The 26062-nt window shown below is 52.1% G+C and overlaps 1 protein-coding gene across 2 annotated transcripts in view; it reads left to right on the top strand.

Annotated features, from left to right (window-relative positions):
• UBL4B (ubiquitin like 4B) overlaps positions 1 to 24115 on the top strand; it is a 47196-nt gene extending 23081 nt beyond the window's left edge. For both annotated transcript variants that reach the window (XM_063599437.1, XM_055114709.2), the window contains exons 3-4: positions 14998 to 15566; positions 18147 to 24115. In XM_063599437.1, coding sequence (XP_063455507.1) covers positions 18703 to 19227 — 525 coding nt within the window. In that variant the 5' untranslated portion in view covers positions 14998 to 15566; positions 18147 to 18702 and the 3' untranslated portion in view covers positions 19228 to 24115. The remainder of the gene's footprint in view (positions 1 to 14997; positions 15567 to 18146) is intronic.
• Positions 24116 to 26062: the final 1947 nt, after the last annotated feature.

Here is a 26062-nt window from a genome sequence, read left to right as displayed (position 1 = left end):
CTTCCTGCTTGGGGCAGTCCAGGTTCAAAGCTATGGGGATGTCACAGCCTAGGAATGAGGGCTTTCATCTGGGGGGATGGGTGCAGTTCAGACGGGAGAGAAATCCACAGATGGTTCTTTGCAAGCAGGTTGGGCTCAGCCTCTTATAAGTATTGCACTTGAAAGCCCCAGAGTGCTCTGTGTCCCTGGTCATTCCATCCATGTGCACACACACACACTAGCATGCATACACACATATGCACGCACATGCACGTGCGTGTGCACACACACACACACTTCCTAGTGTAGAACAGGGATTGGGTGGTAACAGTTGGGTGACCTGAATTCCCCGTCTGAGGATCCCTCCCCACCTTCTGCCATTTACCCCCAACCCCCTCTGTAGTTTCTCTCCAAATCTTTGAAATGCTCAGAGGTGCTTGGGAGCCAAGGCATGTTTTTATCGTCACAAATACACCAGAGAAGAGAGACAGCGGGGAAGTGAGAGAGAAAGGGCTGGAGTACAGACCCAGGCTGAGGACGCGGGGCAGGCTGCCAGGACGCAGAGCCAGGCCAGGGAAAGACACCATCCTCCGCAGGTTAAAGCTGCTGGGGGACCTTTGAGTGTGCACGTGGCCCAGCAAGCATGGGGCAGCCCTGGCTTTGCCCTAAAGGAGGCTGAGAAGCAGGTTTGTACAACTTTGGGGGTGGGGATGTGGAGGAGTCCTGGGGCCCTCAGATGATGCTGCCCCTTCCCCTCCATGCCCAACTCACCCCATGTGGCCAAGCTGGTCACAAGCTCCAAGGTTCTCCAGCCTCCTGGGGATATCCCAGGAGGGGCAGGACGAGGATGGAGAGACTCAGGGGCCCAGCCTGCATGGCAAGAATCCCTCTCAGACCTACAGCTATCTCCCCTGCTCCAGCCCCACTTAGCACTCACTCAGAACTTCACAGGCTCAGACTTCCCAATCCCTGGCCTCCCCACTCCTGGGGCCTTTCCCCAGGTGTCAGCAGCAATTTCCTGCCATGCCTGGTGACAGGAGCCTGAGCCAGCCCAGGGGAAACCCAATGCCATGGTGTCAGCAGTGAGTGTCCTTCGGTTTCTGGGGAATGGGGCTGAGAAAGTGCAGAGCTGCGCAGCTCGAGGGGGCAGGGAGGACTGCCACTGCCCCCACCCCATGAACCCCTGCCCCTTCCACGCTTAGTGGAGACCACTGTGCCCACTCCTCTTGCACCCAAGGACCCTGGCAGAGACACCTCTTTCCTGCCTCATAACTGCACCAAGGCTGGAAAGAAACACTCACATCTGGGAGACAGTGCCTGAGTGGGCAGTGTCCTGCTCTGGGCAAGTTCATCCTTCCCTCCCCATACTGATGTAAGGATGCTGCTTTGGGGTGGAGTCAGAAGGGCCTCACCCCTTCCCCTCCCCTCTCCTCCCCATTCTAATCTAGCACCAGCATTCGGGGAAGTGTCTTCATCTCAGGCTCCGTTGATGACCAGCAGTTCACATCTTCTGCCTTTGGTTTTGCATAGTTGCTAGATCTGTGCAGGGCACCCACCTTCTCCTGGGGAAGGCCTGGGTCTCCTCTCTCCTCTCTATCCCCCTTAAGGTCAGCAGGGCTACTTTCTAAAAACTGGTCCTTGAGCATAGAGGCTGGTCACATTCATGTGTGATCTCTACCCTGCTTCCTTTCCCTTTGCATCTGTGTGCTCTCTGTACCCGGAGCTGTGCTAAATACCAGACAGAATCTCTGTTCTTGTAGGACCCATAATGTAGTAGGGGAATCAGACTGGAAAACTTATATAATAGAGGAGAGAGAGGCTGTAATGAAGAAAATGCTGGCTTTAGGGCCAAACATTCACCTTATAATAATGTGAGCTTGGGAGATTTGTCAATGTACACATAACAGCATACCCCAAATGAGATACTTTATTTAGTCTAATTGCCTCTTAACAGGTTTGGATGCAGTAGATACACTGAATACATAGATTCAAAATGTAAATTTTGTATCCCTAATATATTCAGTCTTTTCCTAGCTATTGCATGTGTCCCCCACCCTTGGCACAGAGCAGGGGCTAAGTCAAGGTTTGCTACATTGGATTGGATTGACTTACCTACGGTGGAAGTGGGAAGGGGAGATGACTCACAGTTGTAAGAGACACTCTGAGAAATGAGACTGGTCTCGGCCAGGAGGGACTGGGAGATGCATCCAGAAGCTTGGGACAGTGGGCAAGGGGCCATTGTTTGGTCTGGTCCCAAGTCCTGGCTGATGTCAGATTAGCTCTTTTCTCTTGGTTGGCAGGCCCTTTGTTGTTGTTGCTATTAGAACTTCTCTTGCATAGGCTGGCTGAGTAAGTGTGTCCCCTGCCTCTCTTCATCAGAAGTCTTCTGCCTGGGGCATAGCTGTGTGCTCAGTGCTTGAGACTGGTCCTGTACCTGTTTTCCATGAGCTCAGCCCAGCTGCTGCTGGGATTCATCTCAGAGGTCACCTTATAGTCCTGTCTCCTCCTTTTGCAGAAGAGGAAACTGAGGCTAAACATAAAGTAATTTGCTCAGTCCTGCCCATTTGAGGTTCCAGATTCTAGAGCTCCCAATCCAAGTCCCCGCTGACTCCAGGTATAATGTTGCCCAAAAATGTCAGTCTTCTCCCAGCCTCTTGCCCCACCAGGCCTTTATTCCATCAGCCTGGTCCTGACATTTATTAAGTACTTATGTCACACAGCACTCTGGACTGTGCCTCATGCTAGATGAGAATGTCTTCAAATAAAATAACGTAGTTGTGGAAGAATCACCTGAGCCCAGGAGGTCGAGGCTGCAGTGAGCTGTGATTATGCCACTGCACTCCAGCCTAGGTGGTGGGAGCCTGTCTTGAGGCCACCCTGGCCAACACAGTGAAACCCCCTATCTACTAAAAATACAAAATTTAGCAGGGCGTGGTGGCGGGCACCTGTAATCCCAGCAACTCGGGAGGCTGAGGCAGGAGAATCACTTGAACCCGGGAGGCAGAGGTTGCAGTGAGCCAAGATCACACCACTGCACTCTAGCCTGGGCGACAGAGCTAGACTCTGTCTCAAAAAAAGAAAAAAAAAGAGAGAGAGAAGAAATGATATCATTTCAAATTTTTAAACTAAAACGTATAAAATGTAGCTGTACAGAGGATTCGCTACTTATTTTTCTGCTTCACCTCAGACTGGTACAAGCATTATCATGGACCAAAACACTTCTGTGGGCCTGAATTAGGCCCAGGTCTGTCCCAAGGAGCCCATGCTCTGGTCTAAGGTGGGGATCCCCAGCCATTACACACAGTCCCCTCTGGGAAAGGGCTGCCCAGAGCATTGGAGTCAGGTTGGGGTATGGGTAGAGCCAACCCAGGCCCTTCTCCTGGTGCCTGGTAAGGGAATGGAGGGCTCCGGGAAGGGCCTCTAGGAGCTCTGTCCTCAGTTGTATGACATCATTGTTTCTATCCAGATCCTTTGACCCTCACACTAACCCAAGGCCGTTCCACCCTGGGGGTTGGGGCACTGGCTGGATATGGGCATTTGTACCAGCTGCTTTTCACACTGGCTGTGTGACCTTGGACCAGTCCCTGAACCTCTCTGGGTCCCTTTCCTTGGCTCACTGAGCTAATGTTAGGATAGCCATGAATGTAGCAAATGTACAGATGTATGGCTTTGGGGGCTCTTTAAGAAGTGACTAAATGTCCCAGTATCCCAGAGCACTTAGCTTACACCCCACTGCTCTGTCTTATGGGTGAAGAGACCAAGGCCTAGAGAGGAATAGTGACAGACTCACTGCTAGCAGCAGATACAGAGTCGATGGTGGGGCCCGGGTTCTTGGCTCCCACTTCAGAGCCCTCCTCCACACCCCACAGCCTCCAGGTCTTCATCCAGCTTGAGATCTGCCCAGGAATGTAGTTTTTCTGCAAGCCTCTTGCCCTACCATGCCTTTGTTCCCTCAACCTGGCCTTGACACCTTCCGCTTTCCACTGGATTCTGCGTGTTCAGCTTATTCAGCTGTGTCCTCTCGGTGCCAGAACATCTAGGCACAGAGCTTGAGTCCAGATGCCATCGGGCTGCCATTGGGTGGTGGATACCATTGTTGATGCCCCCCCTCACCTCCTTCCCATCATCCCTCATTCCAAAGGCTAGGAGGTATCTCCTCCTCTGGAAAATTACTCTCCACTGGCTCCTCTAGGCCCCTGGGGTATCCCATGGCTTCCCATTGTGACCTCCCCTCCTGCCTCACTCCAGGACAGGGATTGTGGGCAGCCCTGGTCCCTCTGACTCTCAGGAAAACCCGTGTCTTCCCTCCCTCCTCCCCATTCTTTTTATCCTCCCTCCGCCCTTGGCCCCAGGTCCTCTCCCCCAGCCTTATCTGCCCAGGATCTGACCTGCAGATGCACTCACTGCTCCGCGTGCTCCTGACCCCAGGATGGCATCACCGCCCAGCCTGCCTGCCCCGGGGCCAGCTCCGGCCTGTTCGCCTTTCCTCTAAAAGCCCCCATGTCTTGAAGCTGATTAAAACAAACATAGCTCATATTTTTGTTCTTAATCCAATTCTGTGCTGGGCTAGGGTCGGAGAGGGAGGATAGGATGACAGAAGCACATTCCTCACTATGCCAGAGGGGAGAGGCAGGGCCAGGTACCTGCCAGGAAGTACCCAGCATTGGGGAGGCCATGATCCAAGTGGGGTGCTGATGGGCAGAGGTGGATGGGCCCCTCCCTGGGTATGACTCAGCTGCTGCTCCCTGGTCAGGGGAGTAGCAGGGTCAGAAGTTCTCCAGGGCTTTCCCAGAGGCGGGGGCAACAGGCCTTTCTGGGAACAGCCAGCAGGGGTGGGGGCTCCCAATAGAGGCCTTTATTCTCTCTTGCCTGGGAAAAAGACAGGATCTTCTTGTCTCAGTCGACCCCTTCCCATGACATCCCTCCTCAACACTTTGCCTTGGGGTTCCTCAGGACACACAGACTCAGATATGTGCCATGGACACCTTCATATCCTGTAGGCAGGGCTCACAGGCCTCTGAGTTGCAGGAGAGGGTGTGCGATGGTGCATACAGTCTGGAGGCTCAGCAAGTGACTGGGTTTGAATCTTGTTCTACCACTTACTAGCTGTGTGACTGTGGGCAAATTCTTTAATCTCTTTGCACCTCAGTTTCACCATCCGTAAAGTGGGTGTGGTATTAGTACCTACCTCATAGTATCATTGTGGAGAAGTATGGACCTACAGCGTGGACACTAAGAACAGTATCTGCATCGTATTGCAGACTATACTAAAAGTACTTTCTAAAAATATAATAACAAGCATGAGTGTGCCTAACACTGGGCATGGCACATGTTGATTGGATCTTAAAACTGTGTGATTTCATTGCTAACTGAAACCTTAAGAGACATTTTTGTCCAAGAGAGGAGGGAAGAGATAGTTAAAGCAAGTAAAAAGGAAAAGGAGAAAAAGAAAAGTTAAAAAAAAAATAGAATGATTTGGAGGAGAAGAGGAATGAGACTAAAGAATATGAAAAGTGAAGAGTGAGGAGGGACAGGAAAAACTGCCAGGAAGGGAGGGAGGGAGGGAGGGGGCCGGCAGGGAGGGAGGGAAGGAGGAGAAGAAAGCAAGCTAGATAAGAGGATGAAGAGGGGAGGGGGTGGTGGGAGAAAGATGGGAAGGGGCCCAAAGAGAGGGGACTGCTGGTGAGGGGCCTCAGTGACTGCCTTGGGAATGTGCAGAGCTAGGATTTCTTCCTGTCCACCAGGACATAAGATTTCTTCTCCCCCATCCACTGGAACAGCCTCTTGCCCACCTCCAATCCTCCACCTCCACCCTTGCCTTGCACTTCGAGTCAGGATCCCTGCGAGAGGTTTCTGGACTAGCTAGGATCAGAGGACCAGCTGGGGAAAATCTCTCTTGGGCAGTAGGTTTATAGTAGGTTCATAGAACTGTAAATTCATAATCTTTCAAGGCTAAAAAAAATGCTGGCATTGATAGTTCACCTACCCGGCCTCCTCCAGAATGGCCTGTGTACCTCTCAGGACAGGACCCTCACCATCTGTTCAGAGGTGTTTACTGGGCACCTTCCAAGACTGAGCTACAGCTACTGTGGCTGCAAATCAGTTGAATGATAAATAACAATTTTGTGGGTACTTATTTTTGGCCCCACGAGAAGGACAGAGGGCAAATCAGTGGGACCCTAGCATATGCTGGGCCCACAACGGGTGGATGCATGGTCAGCCTAACTGGTCATCCTTGCCTCCCAAGTTCCAGGGGTCTTTCATCCTCCTTCCACACCCCAAGGCCACTTGGCTTGGGCTGTGATAGTTCCCCATACCACAGCTGGAAACCAAGATGTGTCAGCAGGTCAGAGGAAGGGGGACTAGAGATGGCACATAAAAATCTTGGGCTCCCTGTAAACAGAGAGGGTCTTTGAAAGCCCAAAGCACTTTTATGTGCTAGTTAAAGGGCCTTCCTGTTGTGTCGCCAGGATTTATAGGGACGTGGGCTGGGGAATGGGGGAAGGTGAGGCCACGTGCAGCCTCTACCTGCAGATATAGCTCACTCCCTGGGCATTTTGGAGCTGCTACTCTCTGGGTTCCAGGGGAGAAGGGAGGAAGGGGATATCTTAGTAACTTCTTGGCCGTCACACTCCATTTACCAAGCAGGGACTGTGAGGCTCCTCCTTGATGCTTTAAGATCCTGAACCACCCCCCTGGGGCCACGTTCATGACCAAGGCAGCAAGCACATATTCCAGGCCAGCAGTGTCTACAGCTAGGGGGAAAGAGGTGTCAAGACAGAAGCAGAACTCTCGAGGCGGAGGCCAGGCTACCGTATGCATTGTAAGTGTGCAGGACTAGGAGAATCCAACTGTTTCATGGCAAGTCTTTCCCCTGCCCTGTGCCTGATGCTAGCACCAAGGGATCACAGGGAGTGACCAGGTGTCAGTCCCATCTCGATTCTGTGAGTTAGGGATGCCCATCCATCAACCTGCCTCATCGTGACACCCTGTAAGAATGTGATATCCATTAATTTAAACTTACAAAAACTGGGCACACACGCCTGTAATCCCAGCACTTTGGGAGGCCCAGGCGGGCGGATCACGAGGTCAGGAGATCGAGACCATCCTGGCTAACACGGTGAAACCTCGTCTCTACTAAAAATACAAAAAATTAGCCGGGCGTGGTAGCGGGCGCCTGTAGTCCCAGCTACTCGGGAGGCTGAGGCAGGAGAATGGCGTGAACCTGGGAGGCGGAGCTTGCAGTGAGCCGAGATCGCGCCACTGCACTCCAGCCTGGGCGACAGAGCGAGACTCCGTCTCAAAAAAAAAAAAAAAAAAAAAAAAACTGGGCACAGTGGCTCAGACTTGTAATCCCAGCACTTTGGGAGGCTGAGGCTGGTGGATCCCTTGAGCCCAGGAATTGGAGATAAGCTTGGACAGCATAATAAGACCCTGTCTCTATTACAAAAAAAGAAGAAAAAGCTCCACACAATCAATGTGTTATTCCAGCCCACTCTCCCTCTTGGAGTTATGAGCTGCATATTTTACTTTCTTTCTGGGAGAGGAGGACCCTCCCTGTTCGGTGTCATGGGAGGAAACTGCCCTTCCCTGCTGTTCCACAGCAGCCTGCACTTACACCCTACTGGGCCTGTCACAGTGTCACAGACTATGGGTTCTCCTAGACTGAGCTCAGTGCCAGTGTTCACTGCTGCCCCCGGAGCCAGGCAGGATGCTGGGAGATTTCCGCACACGGCCCCGTTTCACCCTCGCTCTGCCCTGCCAGGGAGATGCTCGTATCCTCCCCAGTTTAGAGTTCAGGATGGGGAGAGCTGGCACCTGCCAACCTCTTCTTTATCAGTCCTCTTCAAGAAGCAGCACATACATTCTTTCCTTTAATCCTCCTGGTCTTCCCGCTGGGTCATATCCACCCCAATTTATACATGAGGAAATTGAGGCTCAAGGAAGTTGGGTAACTGCGGAAAGTTCCAGCCAGGTGGGGTCCAGCCCAGAGCTGTTTCCCTGTCCTTTTATTTCATCTGAGCTGTAGGTTCCCTGATCTCCTCCTCCTGGGATGCTGGAACATGGAGAAAATCCCTGCTCCCAGCTGATGTCAGAGGCGCCCCAGTCTTTGTCGCTCAGGCCTGCGTGTCTCTGTCTGTCCTGCAGCCCATGCCCTTGGTGGCCCACTCTGGCTGCTCTTCCGGACCTTCTTCATCCTCATAGGGATCTCCCCTCCCTCCTGGGGAGCAGCAACCAGAGCCACACTTGGCCTCCTAAGTCTGGGGTCCCAGACTGGATACAGGGCTCTGTATCCAGGCAGGAGGACTGGCCTCACCGTGACCTCCGTCTCCAGCCTGCCAGCCAGGGGTGCCCATCATGGCCTCAGGCCTTTGGCATTCTTCCTTGATGCTGCAGTTCCCCTCTGCTCCTCTGTGACCCTATTGAGTTTCCCCAGGTCCGGCCAACCAAACACTGCCATATGGGGGAGAGTTACATTTCCTGTGTGTGTGTCAAAATATCTGAGCGGATGTGAAATACATCAGACATGTATAAAAATAAACTTTTACAGGGTGACTGACTACTCCCCTCCAAGGAGAACCAGCGATTCACTCTTCATCTGGGGCCCAGAAACTTAGCTGGGGCCTTGGGGACCACTCCCCATGCCTGGCTCCTCACGGCCATCCTGCTTCACTTCCTTGGGCTCTGGGCCAGCTCCTCTCCCGGAAAGCATTCTCCCCAGGGCTCTGCTGGTGTGGAAACCCCTCCCCAATAGGCATGAAGTTAGCAAGTCACCTCTCTGGGCCCCAGTTTCTTGATGGGTGTGGTAGGGGGGTTGCTTTTTCAGCTCGCCGTTGTCTCTGACAATCCACGACTCACAGCCTGTGACTCCCCAGTCTAGGCTACGGCCGGACCATCCAGTCACCTATTCTGGTTTGCAGGAAGCAACATCCCCAGCCTTATATCAGAAATTTCTCCCTAAATGTAATTCTTAGTCATTCCAGACTCAGATGCCACCCCTTGCAGAGAAGTAGGGGAGGGGTCAGGTGTAAGTGGGAGCTTGAGGGGGTGCACTGTGGTTTTGGATAGCTCTGGAGATTCCTGCCTTGACCACTCTGAGACCCTGAAGCAGCTTGGACAGAAGACCCTATCTGTTAACCTATGTGATTCCTACCAGATCCCATTCTAGGGCCATTGGTTCCTGTCTGGTAAAGAATCCGGTCTGGCCGTGACAACTGCCTTTGCCCAGCCAAGGGGCTGGAGGGTCCCAGTTCTGAAGACTCAATGCCTGGCACATAAGCTTAGTCAGGACCCAGAGGCAGAGTGCTAATTTCTGTTTCCCTGCAGCCCCATCCTGGTTGGAGGGCTCTTCTTCCTTCCCAACTGGGCTACCAGCAGGCAGGGAGGGAGGCCAGGGCCACCCCACATGACTCTCCCACCTTGCTTCCTGGCCTCTGGGACATCACTGCAGATGCACCACTCCCAACAGAGTCTGGCGTTGATGGGCAGCTGCCATCCTGCCAGGAGCCTGGTGCCAAGAGCTTGGGCTGTGGGACTGGCCCTCAGCCTCAATTCAGCCAGGCCCACCCATCACCTGACCCATGCCCACTGCCTCTCAGGCCTCCTTTGAGTACCTTGTGTTCAGGCCAATTGCAAATGCCAGAGATAGCTTTAGGCCAGCAGTTATTGAATCTGGGGTCCACGCTTCTGCTGGGTGGGAGACAAAGGGAGGCAGTATTTTGGAGAGGCCAAAGGAGAGGCAGGGCTGACAGCTGGCTCTCTTGTCTTTCTCTAGTTCTCTCCAGGGCAAAGACCCCACGTAACATTCTTGCCAGCCCCTACCACCCCCAATTCTGGTGCCAGATGCTCTATACTTCCCACCTTACCATGAGTCCTGTCCCTTCCAAGACACTTAACTCTTAATCAGGTCCCTGTTAATGAAAGTAATGGGGTGACTTGTCTGTGGGTCCTAGGAGCATTTATTAGGTAATAAACTTAATGTACAAAAGGTAGTCAGTCCAGTGTGATATTCTTGCAGTGGAAGAGGCACTTCAGGGCAGAAGCTCATATTGGTGACCCCTGGGATGGCCATCAGCTAGGATATGAGGCTGCTGGTCCAACAGGTAGTCACTTGGGTTTTGATACCAGGAATGACTCCACTGAAGTAGTTCTGATGGTCTGCTATGGAGCTTGAGGCAGCCCCTGATCGGGCCCGTTTTTCCATACAGTCCATGCTGCTCATAGGATCATCCAATCAGCTGTTGGCTGGATTTAAATATTCTCCCTCTTGCTTTTGGCTCCAGCTTGTTCTGATGAGTGGCTGCATGTGGCTAGTGCTACCAGCTAGAGGAGCAGGAAGTCAAACAAAATAATAGGCCAACCCTAACTGTAACCCTAACCCAACATCCCACCTGCCAACTGGACTTCCTTGGGGTTAATCAAGCCTAAGTCAAATCCAAGTTTACTAGTCCCTTGTTCAGTTCAGCTGTAGTTTAGTCTCTCTTCCCCTAACAGAGATCTGTCTTACAGGTAGCTCAGTTCCCCCAAGCCCAGCTTTACTCTGTTCCCAGCTTTCTCACTCTTTTTCCCTTGTTCCTTCATTTTGGTCCTGGCTTCCTCTGGGGCAGATGTCATGCAGCTTGTTCCATGTCATCTTCTCTGGCAGGAGCCTGCTTTCCTCAACTGACAGAAGGGGTCTTGTTAGCAGGAATCTCACCCAAGGACTCGCCTTAGCACCCTTAGGCCAAGAGTCAGGCTGAAAGGCTAGCACAAGCTGCCCTGGTGAAAGACCAGCCTTTGTATCTCACCAGGAGCAACAAGGACTCTCTCTGGTCCTGCACGATCCATGTGGCAGCATCTTTAGATTGGCCACTGGCTTCTCCACCCACACCTGGCTGTAGACTTGCAAGACAAGCAAGAGCAGGAGGTGTTCAGGGCAGGGCTTTGTGGGCCCCTTCTTGGTCCTGGCTTTTAATGCATCGTGTTTGATCTTTGCCACGTGGTGGAGGGTTCCTGTCGCTCTGGTTGATGACACAGATCTTCAAGGAAGCAGTCACCCCTGTAGGAAGGGGAACATTTATCAAAGCCATTCCCAGGGGGGGTGCCTGCCAAGTCTAGGCCCTCAGCTGGACCTTTGTAGAATGTCCAGAATATAGCTACCATTCTGCCTGGCCCAGGAGGCCCTCTGCTTCTCCATCTAATCTGGCCTAGATGGGAAGAAATATTTTTTTTTTCCTTATTCTTGCAACCAAGATAAAATTGTAGATTCTTCAGGAAGCACTTCAAGAGGAAACAAAAGGGAAAAAAGTACTCAAGAACCACATGGAGGCCAGTGGCTCATGCCTATAATCCCAGCACTTTTATCATCCTGAGGCAGGATGATAAAATTGTAGCGATCCTCCTGCCTCAGCCTCCTCAGTAGCTGGGACTATAGACACACACTACCATGCTCTGCTAATTTTGGTATTTTTATACAGATGGGGTTTCGCCTTGTTGCCCAGGCTGGTCTTAAACTCCTGGGTTCAAGCCATCTGCCTCTTGGCCTCCCAAAGTGCTGGGATTAGAGGTGTGAGCCACCGCGCCCAGCCTGTTTGGTATGTTTAAATGCATGGCAGTCCCACAGCTACAGGTTGAAGCAGACTACTTTTTGTCAGCTGAAATCACACAGCCCAGAGTGCAGACGGGCACAGGAGATGCCCCTGTGTTGATCATGATTAAAGCACCCTTAACAGAGATGATGGGCCACCAGCCACACCATGGGCAGTGTCTCCTCCAGGGCACACCAGAGAAGGCCATGAGGGAGAGAGAAACTCACTCTTGGCACCATAACACTGGCTGGGGTCCTGGTGTTCCGAGAGCCCCAGTGGAGCTCAGAGACAGTGTGGGAAAGAAAGCCCCCTGCTGATCCCAGCTTAGGTTAGCAGGGCATGTGTGTACGTGCGTTTGCGTGTGCGTGTGCATGTGTGTGTAAGACAGAGTGAGCGATAGCTGTGGGCTGCTCCTTGGGGACTCCTGTGCTTGTGCACTGCAGGGATGCAGAAGTCTTGGCTCCAGGAAAGAGCTCTTCTGTGAAGGTGACGGCCCTGCCTGTTTCCTGACTGCCTCGCCTCTCGCTCCTTTGCTGCACTCCAGCTCACCGAGTCCCACACTTCCACATGGACTTGCGTGTGCTGGGCCCTCAGTCAGGGCATCCTTCTTCATCAGGGCAACTCCTGTTCCTCCTTCACACCCACCCAAGCTCCCTCCCAGGTGAAGCCTGTGATCAGGGCCCACCTCCTGCTGGAGTTAGAACTTCTTTGCCTCCATAGTAAAGTTTACTATCTATCCTGTTCCTGCTTCAGGGCCAGGCGATGTCTGTGCTCAGACCACGACCCCGAAGAGGAGGGCAGGAGTATGACTGGTGATCTGCAGGAGGAGGGGGCTGGTCTCCACATGAGACCTTGTGCCCAGGCCCCAGGCTGGCTTGGTTGGTGTCAGCTGCTGGACTGGCTGGTGAGGTCACCAGTGACATCTAGTGGTCACAGCAGGCTACAGCCCGGTGAGGTTTTCCAGCAGTTGTGAGTTCCATGTGGTCTCTGGAGCCAGGTTTCTGAGCTGCTCCCAGCCAGTGTCTGACTTCTCCAGGGCTCCAGGACACCAGCACAGGGCAGGACTTAGGTTGTCTGGTGTGAGGACTGAGGCCTTTCAGATATTGGACTACCCACTGTCAGCCAGAGAGGGCTGGGACTGTAAGTGATGTCCCCTGGGCTCCTGTGGCCCCATGAGATCTGCTGCCTTCCTCCTGCTCCAGCTCCTTGGCCCTGCAGGCCCCAGGCTCAGGTTCACCTGGGCCTCGGCTCCCTGAGACCCGGGGAGGGAGGAGGCTTTAGGGCCCTCATGGGAGAAGCCCCAAACCCATTTTGGTGCAGCTGCTGAGACAGCCAATGCCAGCCAGTGGATGACGGGCAGGGAGTGGGTCACACCTACTGAGCACCTACTATGTGCCAGGCACTATGGAGGGCAGCCTGGATCAGGGGCCACCTAAAGAGCTGCCGGTCCTGTCCTGTGCTAGGCCTGACAGGGCACAAAGCAGCCCTCTTCCTCAAAGGGGTAAGAGGTCCCTGATGACAGCAACAGGAGGTGGCACAGGCTGAGTGGGGTCTCCAGCAGCACAGTGGTGGGCCTGGGGCAGCCCTTGCCACAGGGCTGTGTCTGGTGACCTGCCAGTCTTCACCTCACCATTGCAGGTGCAGGCACATCATGGGCGCTCGAGACACACTGTTGAGTGATGCGGCTACATGGGCTGGAGGCAGCAGGGTATGCTGGGGACCACAGCTTTGTGCTCTCAGCTTCCCAGATTCCACTTTCTCTGCCAAAGTTTCCCCGTGAACCATTTGCAGACTGTAAGGAGAGCGGGGAGGACTGTGTTCTTAGAAGGGAGGCCTGTAGCGCTACTGACTGCACTTGGTTTGCATGAACTGTCCCTTCATGCTCCTGCTTCTCCCACCCCGCGCCCACCCCAGTTCTTTCCTTTTCTACCTTCTTCCCTGGTGCTGCTCCCCTGCCTGCACTTTTTATCCCATCCCCTTTTCGTTGTGTCCCTTCCGCTGTTCGCCCCTTCCTACACTCGGCTTTCTTATCCTCCATTCCTTCTCCATTTCTCTGTCTTGCTTTTGCTCTCCTTCTCTGTCTCCCCAGGTTCTGCTCCATCCCAGGCACCTTCCTTGGAAGGCCAGCCTGACATCATTAAAGTGCAATAACTTGATCATTTTCCAGGGAGTGAGGTGGGCAGAGGCTATAGTTTATCTTCCATATGAGCCTTTCCTGTGGCCCCTGGGAGTGGTTGTGAAATTCCCACCTCCTGGGGCCCCCCTCAGCAGTCAGCAAAGGCCTCTGCTTGCTGACCTGTGCAAGCAGTGGGGCCCACCCCGGCCTGTGGGGATTCACACTTTGGGCACAGTTCTAGGCACAGTGGGATCTTCATTCACTGTTGAGGGGTGACAGTAAGAGCTGCCGTTTACATTTATAAATTAAATCTATACGTCTGGGTGTCTTCATGGGTTGGATGCTGTGTGAGGTCCTGGGGGTATGGCCTACCTATTTTGGCCCTCACAGCAACCCTGCAAGGGAGGCTGGGCAGTGATCACACTCCCGTTAGACAGAGGAGGAAAATGAGACTCAAGGAACAGGATTGCTCAAGGCAGGCCCCAGGCCGGCAGCTGGACACTTGGCTTTTATCCTGAGGAGTTCACACCCTCAGCATTCAATGTCCAGTCCATCTGCTCAGGAGATTGCAAAGGGCTTCTGAGGAACCCAGATGTTCACAGACCTGTTCCAAAGCACCCTCCCACGCCCATCCATCTTCCCCGCCAGACATTGTGCTTGTTTCCCAGTGACACAAATTGCATTTGCAGTTGTTTTCAAGATAGCCTAATACTATCCAGCACTGTCTGCACACATTGATTCCTTTCCCCAAGTCACCAGACCCACTCATTCCCAATAATCTTCCCCCCTAATTATGGCAATCATTGTCTGATTGCATGCTCCGATTACACAATTACATTTTCTAATGCTAATTGCATAATTATCACAAGCAATTACATGGGAAAACATAAAATTTCCAGGCTCCAAATGTGATTTGAGGGTCCAGCAAAGTGCCCCCACTGTCCCCCTTAGGAAAGGCAATGGGGTCTCCTGGGCACAGACACAGCAGCTGGGTAGTGACCATCTCTCTCGGCTTCTCTGGGCACCACTAATTCTGAAGCTTCTATCTTCATGGCCCAACTAGGACTCTCTAGAACAGGTAGCCTGGTTTAGAAAGTGTGGCCCAGCAGATATGACTCTCTAAGCCCCAGTCACAAGGGCCCCTGCCTGCACACAGCCGCTGGTCTGGGAGAAACAAAGCCTGAGCTGTGGTGCTCATGTGCTTCTAGAAGCCCAGGCCCAATATGTCTTCTTCAGTGGCTTTCAGTGTCCTGGGCAGTGTCTGGCTGGGTGGATGGGTCTGAGGAAGAGATGCTGGAGGCAGGCAGTTGATTTTCATCTTTCTGCTTTGCTCAGGACATCTCTCATGGTGTGGCCCCAATCCTGTCCATCTGATGGTTTGTCCACCACTGAGTCCTCCCCTCTAGAGGCTGGGAGTGCCCACATGGCCAAGGAGAAACCTCATCCATCCCCCTGCTCCCTCTGCAGAGAGGCCCTGCAGTAAGAGAGTCCACAGGTCTCCCCCACACTGTATGTACAGGTACATTTACAAATTCTATCTTACTTCAAATGCACCAGGGGAGCTGGCTATTTAAAGAAATGCTACAGAAGATCCTTTGGTAAAGACTGGCCTCACTTTCTGATTGATTTTTTATGTAATTTTGTATTTTCATCTCTCTAGGGCAGGAGGTGGGGGTGAGAGAGAGGCTGCAGGCGGGTTTATGTCTTTCCACAGCCTGCTGCACTGGACCTGCCCTGCATGCCCCTGGATGGCTCAATGTGTCTCAATTTTATCTTCTTCATTTGACAGGCAGGTATTCAAGGCATTCTGTGTACCAGGCTTGTGTTGGAAGTGTGGGACACAAAGGCAGAGAAGACCTAGTCCCAGTCTCTGAGAGCTAATGAGGTGTGCTAGATGCATTCATGTAAGTACGTTCAAGGGGAGCAATGGTTGCATGGAGGGAGGTGGGATTATCTCTTCCCAGGGCTGGGGAGAGCAAGGAAGCCTTCATGGAGGAGGTGATTTTCAACCTGAATTTTTTTCTTTCTTTTTCTTTCTTTTTTTTCTTTTCTTTTTTCTTTCTTTTTTTTCTTTTCTTTTTTCTTTCTTTCTTTCTTTTTTTTTTTTAGAGGCAAGATCTTCTTATGTTGTCCAGGCTGGTCTTGGACTCCTGAGCTCAAGCTATCTTTCTTCCTTGGTTTCCCAAGTAGCTGGGACTATAGGCATGCATTAACCTAAATTTTGAAGGATGAGTTGGAAGAGTTCAAATGGGACAAGCAAGTAGAGGAAATGCAGATTGGTGTGGCTACAGTGGAGGATGCCAAGTGGGGAGGCACGAGGCTGGGTGACAAGCAGGACCCGGCCAAGGAAGTCAGTTTTGATTCCAAAAGCAGAGGAAACTAAACTGGATGGTGTTACTCAGAGGAGTACACAACCTTGCTTTTATTTTGGGAAGATCCCCTTGGCTGTGGTATGAATGGACCCAAGGCGGTGGGACTGGTGGAGGAGATGAACTGTGGGCTGAAGGGAGTTGACAGCCTGAACCGGTGGGCGGTGGGGATGCAGAGGAGGAGGAGTGGGTTTCGGAGACATTTTCAGGGAAGAAGGGAAATAACAAGGGGGCTCATTTAGTGGGGGAAAGGAGAGGAGGAAGGAAGTGAGGAAGGGACGGAAGGTGAGGGAATTCCTGACTTGTGAGCTCTAGTTTCCCTATGGACCAGAATATGAGTCACCCGGCAAGAGTGAACATGGGGCTGGGGTGAGGGGTGAGGGCTTGCTGAGTTTGTGGCATCTATGGATATTTTCTTTTCTTCTTCTTTTTTTTTTTTTTCTGAGACAGAGTCTCATTCTGTCACCCAGGCTGGAGTGCAGTGGAGTGATCTCGGCTCACTGCAACGTCTGCCTCCCGGTTTCGAGCGATTCTCCTGCCTCAGCCTCCCGAGTAGCTGGGATATTAGGTGCGTGCCACCACGCCCGGCTAATTTTTGTATTTTTAGTAGAGACGGGGTTTTACCATGTTGGTCAGGCTGGTCTTGAACTCCTGACCTCACGATCTGCCCGCCTCAGCCTCCCAAAGTGCTAGGATTACAGGCATGAGCCACCGCGCCCGGCCCCATGGGTATCTTCACCAGCTGCTCTTGGCTGCCAGCTTCCAAAGACAGGGACAGAGCTTGCAGCCACCTTTGGGCGGAGGTCAGGGCTGGGTGCTGTGGAAGGGCAGTTCAGGAAAGTCCAAGGATGTTGACAACAGCATCATGCCACTGTAGCTTCCAGGCAGGTGGAAAAGGAAAGGAGGTTAGGTGGGAGGGAGGGAGAAGGTGAGTGAGAAGAAGGGCACAGTCGAGCACAGAGCTGGTGAGAGTTGAGGGGATCCCTGACAAAATCAGCCCACTGGCTGCGAGATGTTATTCAGGTCTTCTCCAAAGTTGCTCAGTTCTAAAATGAGACAATACTTTCCTCCCAGGCTAAATTGTGACAACATATATAAAGGGCTTGACCCAGAAGGCCTTCAGCAATGTGTTGCACTGAAAACTGCCAAATGCTACAGAAGTTGCAGACACAGAGGAGGCCCAATCAGTGTCCTTTTTCATATTCACCTTTGAGCCGGGGGTGCCTGCTCAGGGCCTGGGCCACAAAGGCACTGAGCAGAGATTTGTTTAGGAGGCAACATGAGGTAACAGTGAAGACACGAGCAATTCTGCCTGCTTGCTGTAGGATCAGCCAAGCCTCCACTTTCTCCTCTGGCAGATGGAGATCATGGAAGTGCCTGCCTCATAGGTTGAGAGGATTCAATTAGGCAGGCCTGTGATGCAGATGCTGTGGGCTGTCCTGCCCCATCCCCTCAGCACTCACATTCTTGAGGGCCCGATGGCTTCCTACTTTTCTGTGGTCACAGGAGCATGCTGCTTAACACCTGTGGACCAGAAGTGCCAAGGAGGTAGCACTTCTATTAGCCAAAGACAGGAGTCAGAGCATAAAGATGCAGCTTCGGCCAGGTGCGGTGGCTCACGCCTGTAACCTCAGCACTTTGGGAGGCCAAAGCAGGCAGATTGCTTGAGTCTGGGAGTTTGAGATCAGCCTAGGCAGCATGGAGAAACCCATCTCTACTAAAAATACAAAAATTAGCCAGGCATGGTGGCGTGCAGCTGTAGCCCCAGTTACTTGGGAGGCTGACACAGGAGAATTACTTGAACCCAGGAAACGGAGGTTGCAGTGAGCCGAGATCATGCCACTGCACTCCAGCCTGGGCAACAGAGTGAGACCCTGTCTCAAAAAACAAAACAAAAAAAAACAAAAAAACCACACCTGGTGCAACTCAGGTGTGTTCCATGCAACCTCCCAGAACTCCCCAGCAGGATAACATACTAGTTGCCCACAATGGCAAACTGCTCATGAATGCACATTTTGATTTCCCTCCCGTCCTCATCTCACATCCTCACTCCCCTCCTGGTGCCTCCTGGGGTCACCTCCTAATTGAGTACTTGTTCTCAAATCCCTGTCTCAGGGTCTGCTGCTGGAAAGCCCAATCCAAAAGAGCGTGTAAAGTGCCTGACAGAAAGAGGACACTTGATAAATGCTAGCCAGCTCACTAGTGTGAAAGTGTCATGAAGGCAGAAGTCATCCATTTGAATATGACTGTCTCCCCAGGTCCAGGTGCTGGCACAGAGGTGGCACCTAATACACATGTATTGAAGAAATCAATAGACATGCTCCTCCCACCACCCTGTCCTTTCCCTCCCTCCCTTTCCCTAGTCTCACTCTCATTTCCCCCAGTCCCACATTTTCTTTCCTAGTGCTCTTTTTCTCCTCTCATGGAGGAAGGATGCTCTGGGCCCAAATACCCCTTTGCTGTCCCAAAAGTTCCACTCTGGAAATGAGCCCTCCCGCAGCATTGTGACATCACTGTGCACTAGCCAATGGCTGCCTGCCTAAGCTGGGTCCCTGGTCTCCTGGGACTACTAGCCCTCTGTTGATAGGGAGAAGCCAACATCTCCTGCAGGACCCCCTAATCTTCAGGGCAGCTCCCAGAGCATGGATCCCTCCTGATTCCACTCAGCCCGATGTTCCTCACCGTCAAGCTGCTCCTGGGCCAGAGATGCAGTCTGAAGGTGTCAGGGCAAGAGAGTGTAGCCACGCTGAAGAGACTGGTGTCCAGGCAGCTGAAGGTGCCTGAGGAGCAGCAGCACCTGCTTTTCCGTGGCCAGCTCCTGGAGGATGACAAGCACCTCTCTGACTACTGCATTGGGCCCAATGCCTCTATCAATGTCATCATGCAGCCCTTGGAGAAGATGGAGCTAAAGGAGGCCCACCAGCCCCAGCCCCAGCCCCTGTGGCACCGGCTGGGACTGGTCCTAGCTAAACACTTTGAACCACAGGATGCCAAGGCCGTGCTGCAGCTGCTAAGGCAGGAGCACGAGGAGCGCCTGCAGAAGATAAGCCTGGAGCACCTGGAGCAGCTGGCCCAGTACCTCCTGGCAGAGGAGCCTCACGTGGAGCCAGCTGGAGAGAGGGAGCTTGAAGCGAAGGCACGGCCTCAGAGCTCCTGTGACATGGAGGAGAAGGAGGAGGCAGCAGCTGATCAGTAAACGGGCCATCCTACCCATTTGCATGCTAAAATTCTCCCGGCCTCATCCTTATGTGTTCCCTGGTGACTTTTCCTACTACTTCCTGCTGATGTGGATGCGTCCACACCCCTTTTTGAACCTTCCAAGCAGCTGGAGGGTTTTTGGATCCCTGTCCCCTCTTGGGCCTGAGGTCCTCCCTCTGAAATGCAGAGTGAAACAACCCTCATCACCATGCTTCCCCTAGAAGGGTTCTGATCACCGGAGGGCAGCCCCAAAGGCCACAGTCCCCTCCTGTGCTGGCAGCTTTGCCCACACATACCCAGCAGCTCCCCAGGCTGAAAGCAGCCCTGGCCCAGGGTCTCCATGGTTCTAGGCAGACCCTCTTTCTCCTTCGGAACAGAAAGACAATGTGAGTTCATTTTCCTCCATCCTCAGACCGTGACATCTCCCCTAGGCTCGCCAGCAGCCAAGAGGAGAGGAATGTCAGGTAGCTGCCCCTTGCCTTCTGGGTGAGGCTGCCCCTGCTGTTCTCCTGCTTGTGCTTCCAGCTTAAGGGACAGGCACAGCAGAGGTGGGAGTGGGAGGAGGGCACGTACCGGGTGCCAGCCCTGGAGCCCTCAGGGAGACAGACACAGACCAAGAATAGCAGGAAACTGAGCCTCAGGCAGAAAAAAAATTCAGCAAAGTCGTACACTCCCTGTGGCCAGCGTGAACAGAGCCATGCCCCACCCTCCCAGACTGATCAGTCAGTAGGTATCACAGCTCACATTACCTGCCCAGCGCTGCCCAAGGCTCCCTGGAAGGAAAAATGGTATCTGTCAATGAGGATCCTTGCCCTCACAGAGCACGCAGCTTAGATGCAGAGAGCTGGTATACATGTGAAAAGTAAACTGGTGACGTGAAACTAGAGTCTAGTGTGTGTGACTGAATGCACGGGGCCTCACGGGGCCCTGGGTTCAGCATAGAGGGGCCAGTCCCCTGCAGACTACGAGGAAAGCCAGGCCCTTTACTCTGTTCTTTGAGTGAGAGAGTGGCCCTTGCAGAGGCTGAGGAGTCCCCACACTCTGTGTGTGAGTGGGAGGGAGTGGGGAGCTGTGGTCCCCCATTCACTGCTGAAGCCCCTGAAATGCTATTATTGCAAAAGCTTCAGTCCTGAGTGATGGGGATGGAGGGAAGGGGTGGAGGAGAATGTCTTGAACAAGCAGGGCCCCCTTCCCTAGGAAGCATCCTGTCCTTGGCCTGCAGGGCCCCTCGTCCTCTCTTCCAGTCCGAGTCCAGCTGTGTGGCCATGGGTAACCTGCTTTTCCTGTCTGATGCTCAGGTTTCCCACCTGTTGCATGGGCATCCTTATAACAGCATCTACTTACCCCATGAGTGTTGGTGAGGGTTAGAGGCAAAGACTGTCCAACTGGGAGGGATGTCTTCTAGTGGTGGGCTCAGCGGCAGTGACAAGGATGGATGTGGAAAGCATTCTGTTTGTGGGAGCCTGCTTAGCAGTGGTCATTCCCTCATCTCGCAGAATAAGACAACCCCGTTCAGCTTATGACCCAGCTCCTTTCCCAGTGCCCCACCCACTGTCCCAGCCAAGAGAGGAAACTAGGGGCTCTGAGGAGACTAATGACCTCTCCCTGGGGTACCAAGGACCCAGCACGCACTGGCTGCAGCCAGCACTCCCAGGCTGGGGTTTAGGGGGCCCAAGCCTGCTCCTTGGTTCCTGTCCTGGTCCTGCTCCTGGGCCCTGCATCCTCAGCAGGGGAGCCCTCTTGACAGTTCTGTGAGTGTTTTCATGCTGGGGCTGTGCCATTTGCCAAGGGAGATGAGCCTATTATCTTTACATTAGGGGAACTAATAGCCCATTTCCCAGGAAATCTGTGAGCGATAAAAATAAGTGGGCCGTTTTATTCCTTTTACTGAGAGAAGCTGGCATGAAGGACAGGGGAAGCCTTTGTTTTCTCTCTAGTTAGTGGGAGTATCAGGGCTGGCTGAGAGCAGGCCAGGGGAGGCAGCCACCTCCACTGTCTGTCCCCAGCACTGCAGGGGAGGATGTCTCCAATCCCAAACGGGGAAGAAGGAAAGTTGGTCTGCTCTTCCATGCACCTCCCACTACCGACTTCCTCCATCCCAAGGGCCCTCCTGCCCCTGTTCCTCCCTTCAAAAGCAGGAGAGAATGCACTGTCACTTGGAACTTAGCAGGAACTTGCACCTATTTGTCACCACTCCCAGGAATGGTCTTACTCAGTGCTGTGTTTCTCAATGTGGGGTGACAGGCATTGTCTCCTAAAGGATGTTGTTATAGTCATCAGAGAACAGAAGTAAGGAGTGTATTGAGGGGCTGGGGCAGGATCAACCCCTAATACTCCAGCGATGGGTTTGGATCCCATCTGTGTTGAGAACACTAGCTCTTGGGCTGCCTGCCATGGGACCCCTCACTTTGCCTAGTTTTGCCCTATTTCAAACTGAAGCCTGTACCAGTGCAACTGTTGAAGGCTCCCTATTTCCTCTCTGCTTCACTAGGGAGAAGGCACTTTTTCTAAACTTCAGCCTTGGGCAGAAACTCTTTCCCCTAACTCCCCACAGCATCTCTCCCCTACCTACCTACAGGTAACAATTTTGCTCATGTTGGGGGCATTTCAGGACAGCCACCACATCCGGTAGCCAGCTTCGTGTTTCTATCCACAGAGAAATCTAGCTTCTCATCCCAGCTCCTTCCTGGGTCACCTGCAGGCCAACACCCTTCAGTCCACTGGTCCATGGCAAAATAGTCTTTCTGATAGAAATAGGCAGAGCATCCTGGTCCATGTGCTATTTAGTCAGTCCTTTGCTTTTCGATCAATAAACATATATGGGCCTCTGTCTCAGTCTGTTTGTGCTGCTATAACAAAATACCTTAGACTGGGTAATTTACAAACAACAGAAATTTATCATTTACAGTTCTGAAGGCTGGGGTTTCCAAGAGGAGGGTGCCAGCAGATGTGGTGTCTGGTGAGGACCTGTTCCTCACTGACAACGCCTGTTGTGTTTCCTCACATTGCAGAAGGACAAACAGCCTCCTTGCAGTCTTTTTTTTTTTTTTTTTTGATAGGGTCTCCCTCTGTCACCCAGGCTGGGGTGCAGAGGCGTGATCTCAGCTCACTGCAGCCTTGACTTCCCAGGCTCAGGTGATCCTCCCACCTCAGCCTCCCGAGTAGCTGGGACTACAGGTTCACACCACTACACCCAGCTAATTTTTGTATTTTTTGTAGAGACAGGGTTTCACCACATTGCCCAGGCTGGTCTCAAACTGCTGGGCTCAAGTGATCCGCCCACCTTGGCCTCCCAAAGTGCTGGGATTACAGGTGTCAGCCACCACACCTGGCCTCAATCTCCTTTACAAAGGCACTAACCCATTCATGAGGACGAGCCGTTGTGATTTAATCACTCCCCCAAAGTCCCTACCTCTTAATACTACCACACTGGGGATTATGTTTCAACATGTGAACTTTGGGGGACACCAGCATTCAGACCACAGCATCCTGCCATGTGACAGGCTTTGTGCTGAGATTTAGGTTGGTAGACAAGGAGTCCTGTCTCCTGGACCGAGAGTAGTGCACCCCCTGCTGTCCCTTGCAGCATGGTGCAGCAGAGGGGCTTTGGAAACCCCTGACCTCCAGTGTTGGCCTGTAATTAGGATGCGGTGATGTGTTTGTAGGTAGCTGGTCCTGAAAGATGGGGCAGGCAGTGGTGTGTCAGGATGAAGTCTTGCAGATGTGGAAGAAGCTTTCAATGTTCCCGGGCTCCAGAAACCCTGGACGGCTGATTTTAGAAGCAAATCCAGTCCTCTCCCCTCCTTCCACTCCGACTTGCTTCCCTCCATCAGCCTTTGTTCAGGATTAAGTGAGATTTTAGTTATCATATAAAGCTTCCGGCCATTTTAAACTGGGGAAGAGAGGCATGGGTAGAAGGAAGTGGAGGGCAGTGCTGCGCCTCCTCAGAAAAACAGCAGAGTCCAGTGGAGGTGCCTGAGGGAAGACGTGGTGACATTGTGTTGAGATGTAAACAGACAGGATGGGCGGGTTCTGGGCATCTTCCTTCTATGCTGGGAGAGGTGCTGTTATAATGGGCAAGGACCAGGGGTAGAATGTCAGCTTTTTTTTTTTTTTTTTTCTTTTTGTGACAGTGTCTTGTTCTGTTGCCCAGGCTGGAGTACAGTGGTGCAATCATGGCTCACACTGCAGCAGCCTTGAGCTCCCAGGCTCGAGCAATCCTCCCACCTCAGCTTCCTGAGTAGCTGGGACTACAGGTGTGCACTACCATGCCCAGATAATTTTTTTTAATTTTTCTTTTGTAGAGATGGTCTTACTATGTTGACCAGGCCGGTTTCAAACCCCTAGCCTCAAGCAATCTTCTTTCTTGACCTTCCAAAGTGCGAGATTACAGGCGTGAGCCACTGCACCCAGTTCAGTTTCTATTTCTGTATCTGGGACTTAGCTTGAACACCACTTTGCTTTTGCTAAATGAAAAATATTGACGCCATAGTAAATGCAGTAAGCTCTCTTGGATGCAGTTCTAAAACTGTTGAATTCTTCATACTGTGGGGTGGCCCCATTAGTGAGACAGTCACTGCAAATGGAAGTCCAGAAGTACTGAGTCTAGGTCTTCACATCAGGACTAATTTGACAAAAGCACCAGCTGTGAAATGGAATGATCAGACTGTCCCCTGAGTAGGTGCACTCTGACAGCCAGAGATCCCAGTGTAGGAAGTCTTGCACTGGACAGGGGCCTGGGACCCAGTCTTGGCTCTTCTATTTGCCTTGAGCCTTGGACAAGTCAAGTCACTTCATATCTCCGGACCAGAGACTCCCTCATTTGCAAAATAGAAGAAGGAATTGGACTTGACCCCTAAAGTACCTTCTGACACTAAGGTTCTGTGATGGTGTGAAGTCATGAACAGGAGCTGCTGATGCCCCAGGCTGGGGAAAAGCAACAGGAGCTGGCTCTCATGGGGGCACTGTGAGGCCTTGAACACACATCAGGGATGGCCATTTATTATGAAGATAGACAATGGCGGGATGGTCAGGATGACTTGCTACCAAATAGCATGGACAATATAAATACATTTTTGTAATGAAATATGAAGCTCAAAATCATACAAAACAACATTATAGATATTATTTAGGGACACATGCTTAAGAAAACATTAATAAATGTTTGGTAGGAAGGGAAATGCAACCGAGGAAACTTTTACAAGGGCTTCAATTATAAAGCGTATTGTGTCAAGTGGTGGGTACATGGGTATTCGTTTTCTATTACTGTACAATGAACTACAGTCATCCCTTAGTATACATGCGGGATTGGTTCCATAACCACACCCCCTCTCCTGCATTATACCCAAATCCACACATACTTAAGTGGGCCCTGAGGAAGTCGGGTGTACAAAAAGCCAGCCCTCTGTATACGTGGGTTTTGCATTTTGTGAATATTGTATTTTAAATTTGCATTTGGTTGAAAAAAATCCAAGTATAAGCAGATCTACTCAGTTCAAACCCATGTTGTTCAAGGGTCAACTGTACTGCAAATTCAGCAGTTTAAAACAACACGCATTATCTCACACTTCAGTGCCATGTCTTACCTGGGTTCTCTGCTTAGGGTCTTAGGCTGCTGCCGTGAAGATATTGATCGGGTTGTGTTCTCCTCTGGAGGCTTGGCAGGGGAGGAATTGGCGTCCAAATTCCTGTGGTTGGCAGAATTGATTTTCTTGCAGTTGTGGGACTGAGGGCCTGGGCTTTTTGCTGGATGTTGGTGGGAGGTCACCCACAGTTCCTAGAGGCTGCTTGCAGTTCCTTGCCATGTGGGTTTTTCTAGCATGACTGCCTGCTTTAGCAAAGAGAATTTCTAGAGTTAGCTGGCAAGGCCAAGTCTTCTACAACATAATGTAATCATGAGAGTGATGCCTCACCACGTTTGCCAGTTCTGTTAGTTAGAAGCGAGTCACAGGCCCTGCCCACATTCAGAGGGAGGGGTTTATACAAAGGCTTGGATGCCAGGAGGTGGAGATCACAGGGGCCCTCCTTATATTCTTTCCACTGCAGTAGGTGTTGATTATGTCATTATATAATTTTGTATGTACAAAACCATGAATCATAAACCAATTAAAGTGGTCCACGGCCCAGGAGCTGTGGGAATATAGCATAGATGAGGAGGGACTGCTCTCAGATGTGGTCAGGTAGACTTCAAGGTAGCATCTGAGCTGGTGACTACCAAGTTGCTTTTTCTGACACCCAAGGGCCCACATTTACACCTGGGGAATTGTTACTTGGCTCAACATGCCGAGCATATGACCTTGCTGGATGCCTCATGACACCCAGAGACATATGGACACACCCAAGGCACGTATCCACAAACACACAGACAACCCCTCCCAACACCTCAAACCCGAAGCGTGAGGGTCTACAGTGGCAGAGCCGGGTTTGCCGCAGTGAGCTTTACTCTCAGCGGCACTTATGGTGTCAGTGGTCCAGACCTTGCCTTTTGGGTTTTAGGCTGTTAGAGCCCCACTGACCCAGCCCAGCCCAGGCAGTCCAGCCAGAAGATCTCACAGAGCAAATTCAAGGATAGAAAAGGGAGACTTTACAGAGCCAAGTTCAGGAACTGCTAGGGCTGCAGGAAGAGGTCACCTGGACCTCCTTTGCTATTTTCAAGTGATGCATCATGTAGTCAGGACAGGAGTTTTCATAAGAGTATGCGGGGAGGTCCCCAAGCATATGGAGATGGATGCATGTGTGCACACATTCGTGCATTGGTTTCCAGCAGGCTTTCAAGGGTACCTGCACATGCACGTCAGCCCATGTATGTCTGAGGGCAGAGACCGCCTTCTCTG

This window comes from Pan paniscus, chromosome 1 (assembly GCF_029289425.2).
Source record: "Pan paniscus chromosome 1, NHGRI_mPanPan1-v2.0_pri, whole genome shotgun sequence".
NCBI classification, from domain to species: Eukaryota; Metazoa; Chordata; class Mammalia; order Primates; family Hominidae; genus Pan; species Pan paniscus.
This window is presented reverse-complemented; position numbering and strand designations above follow the sequence as displayed.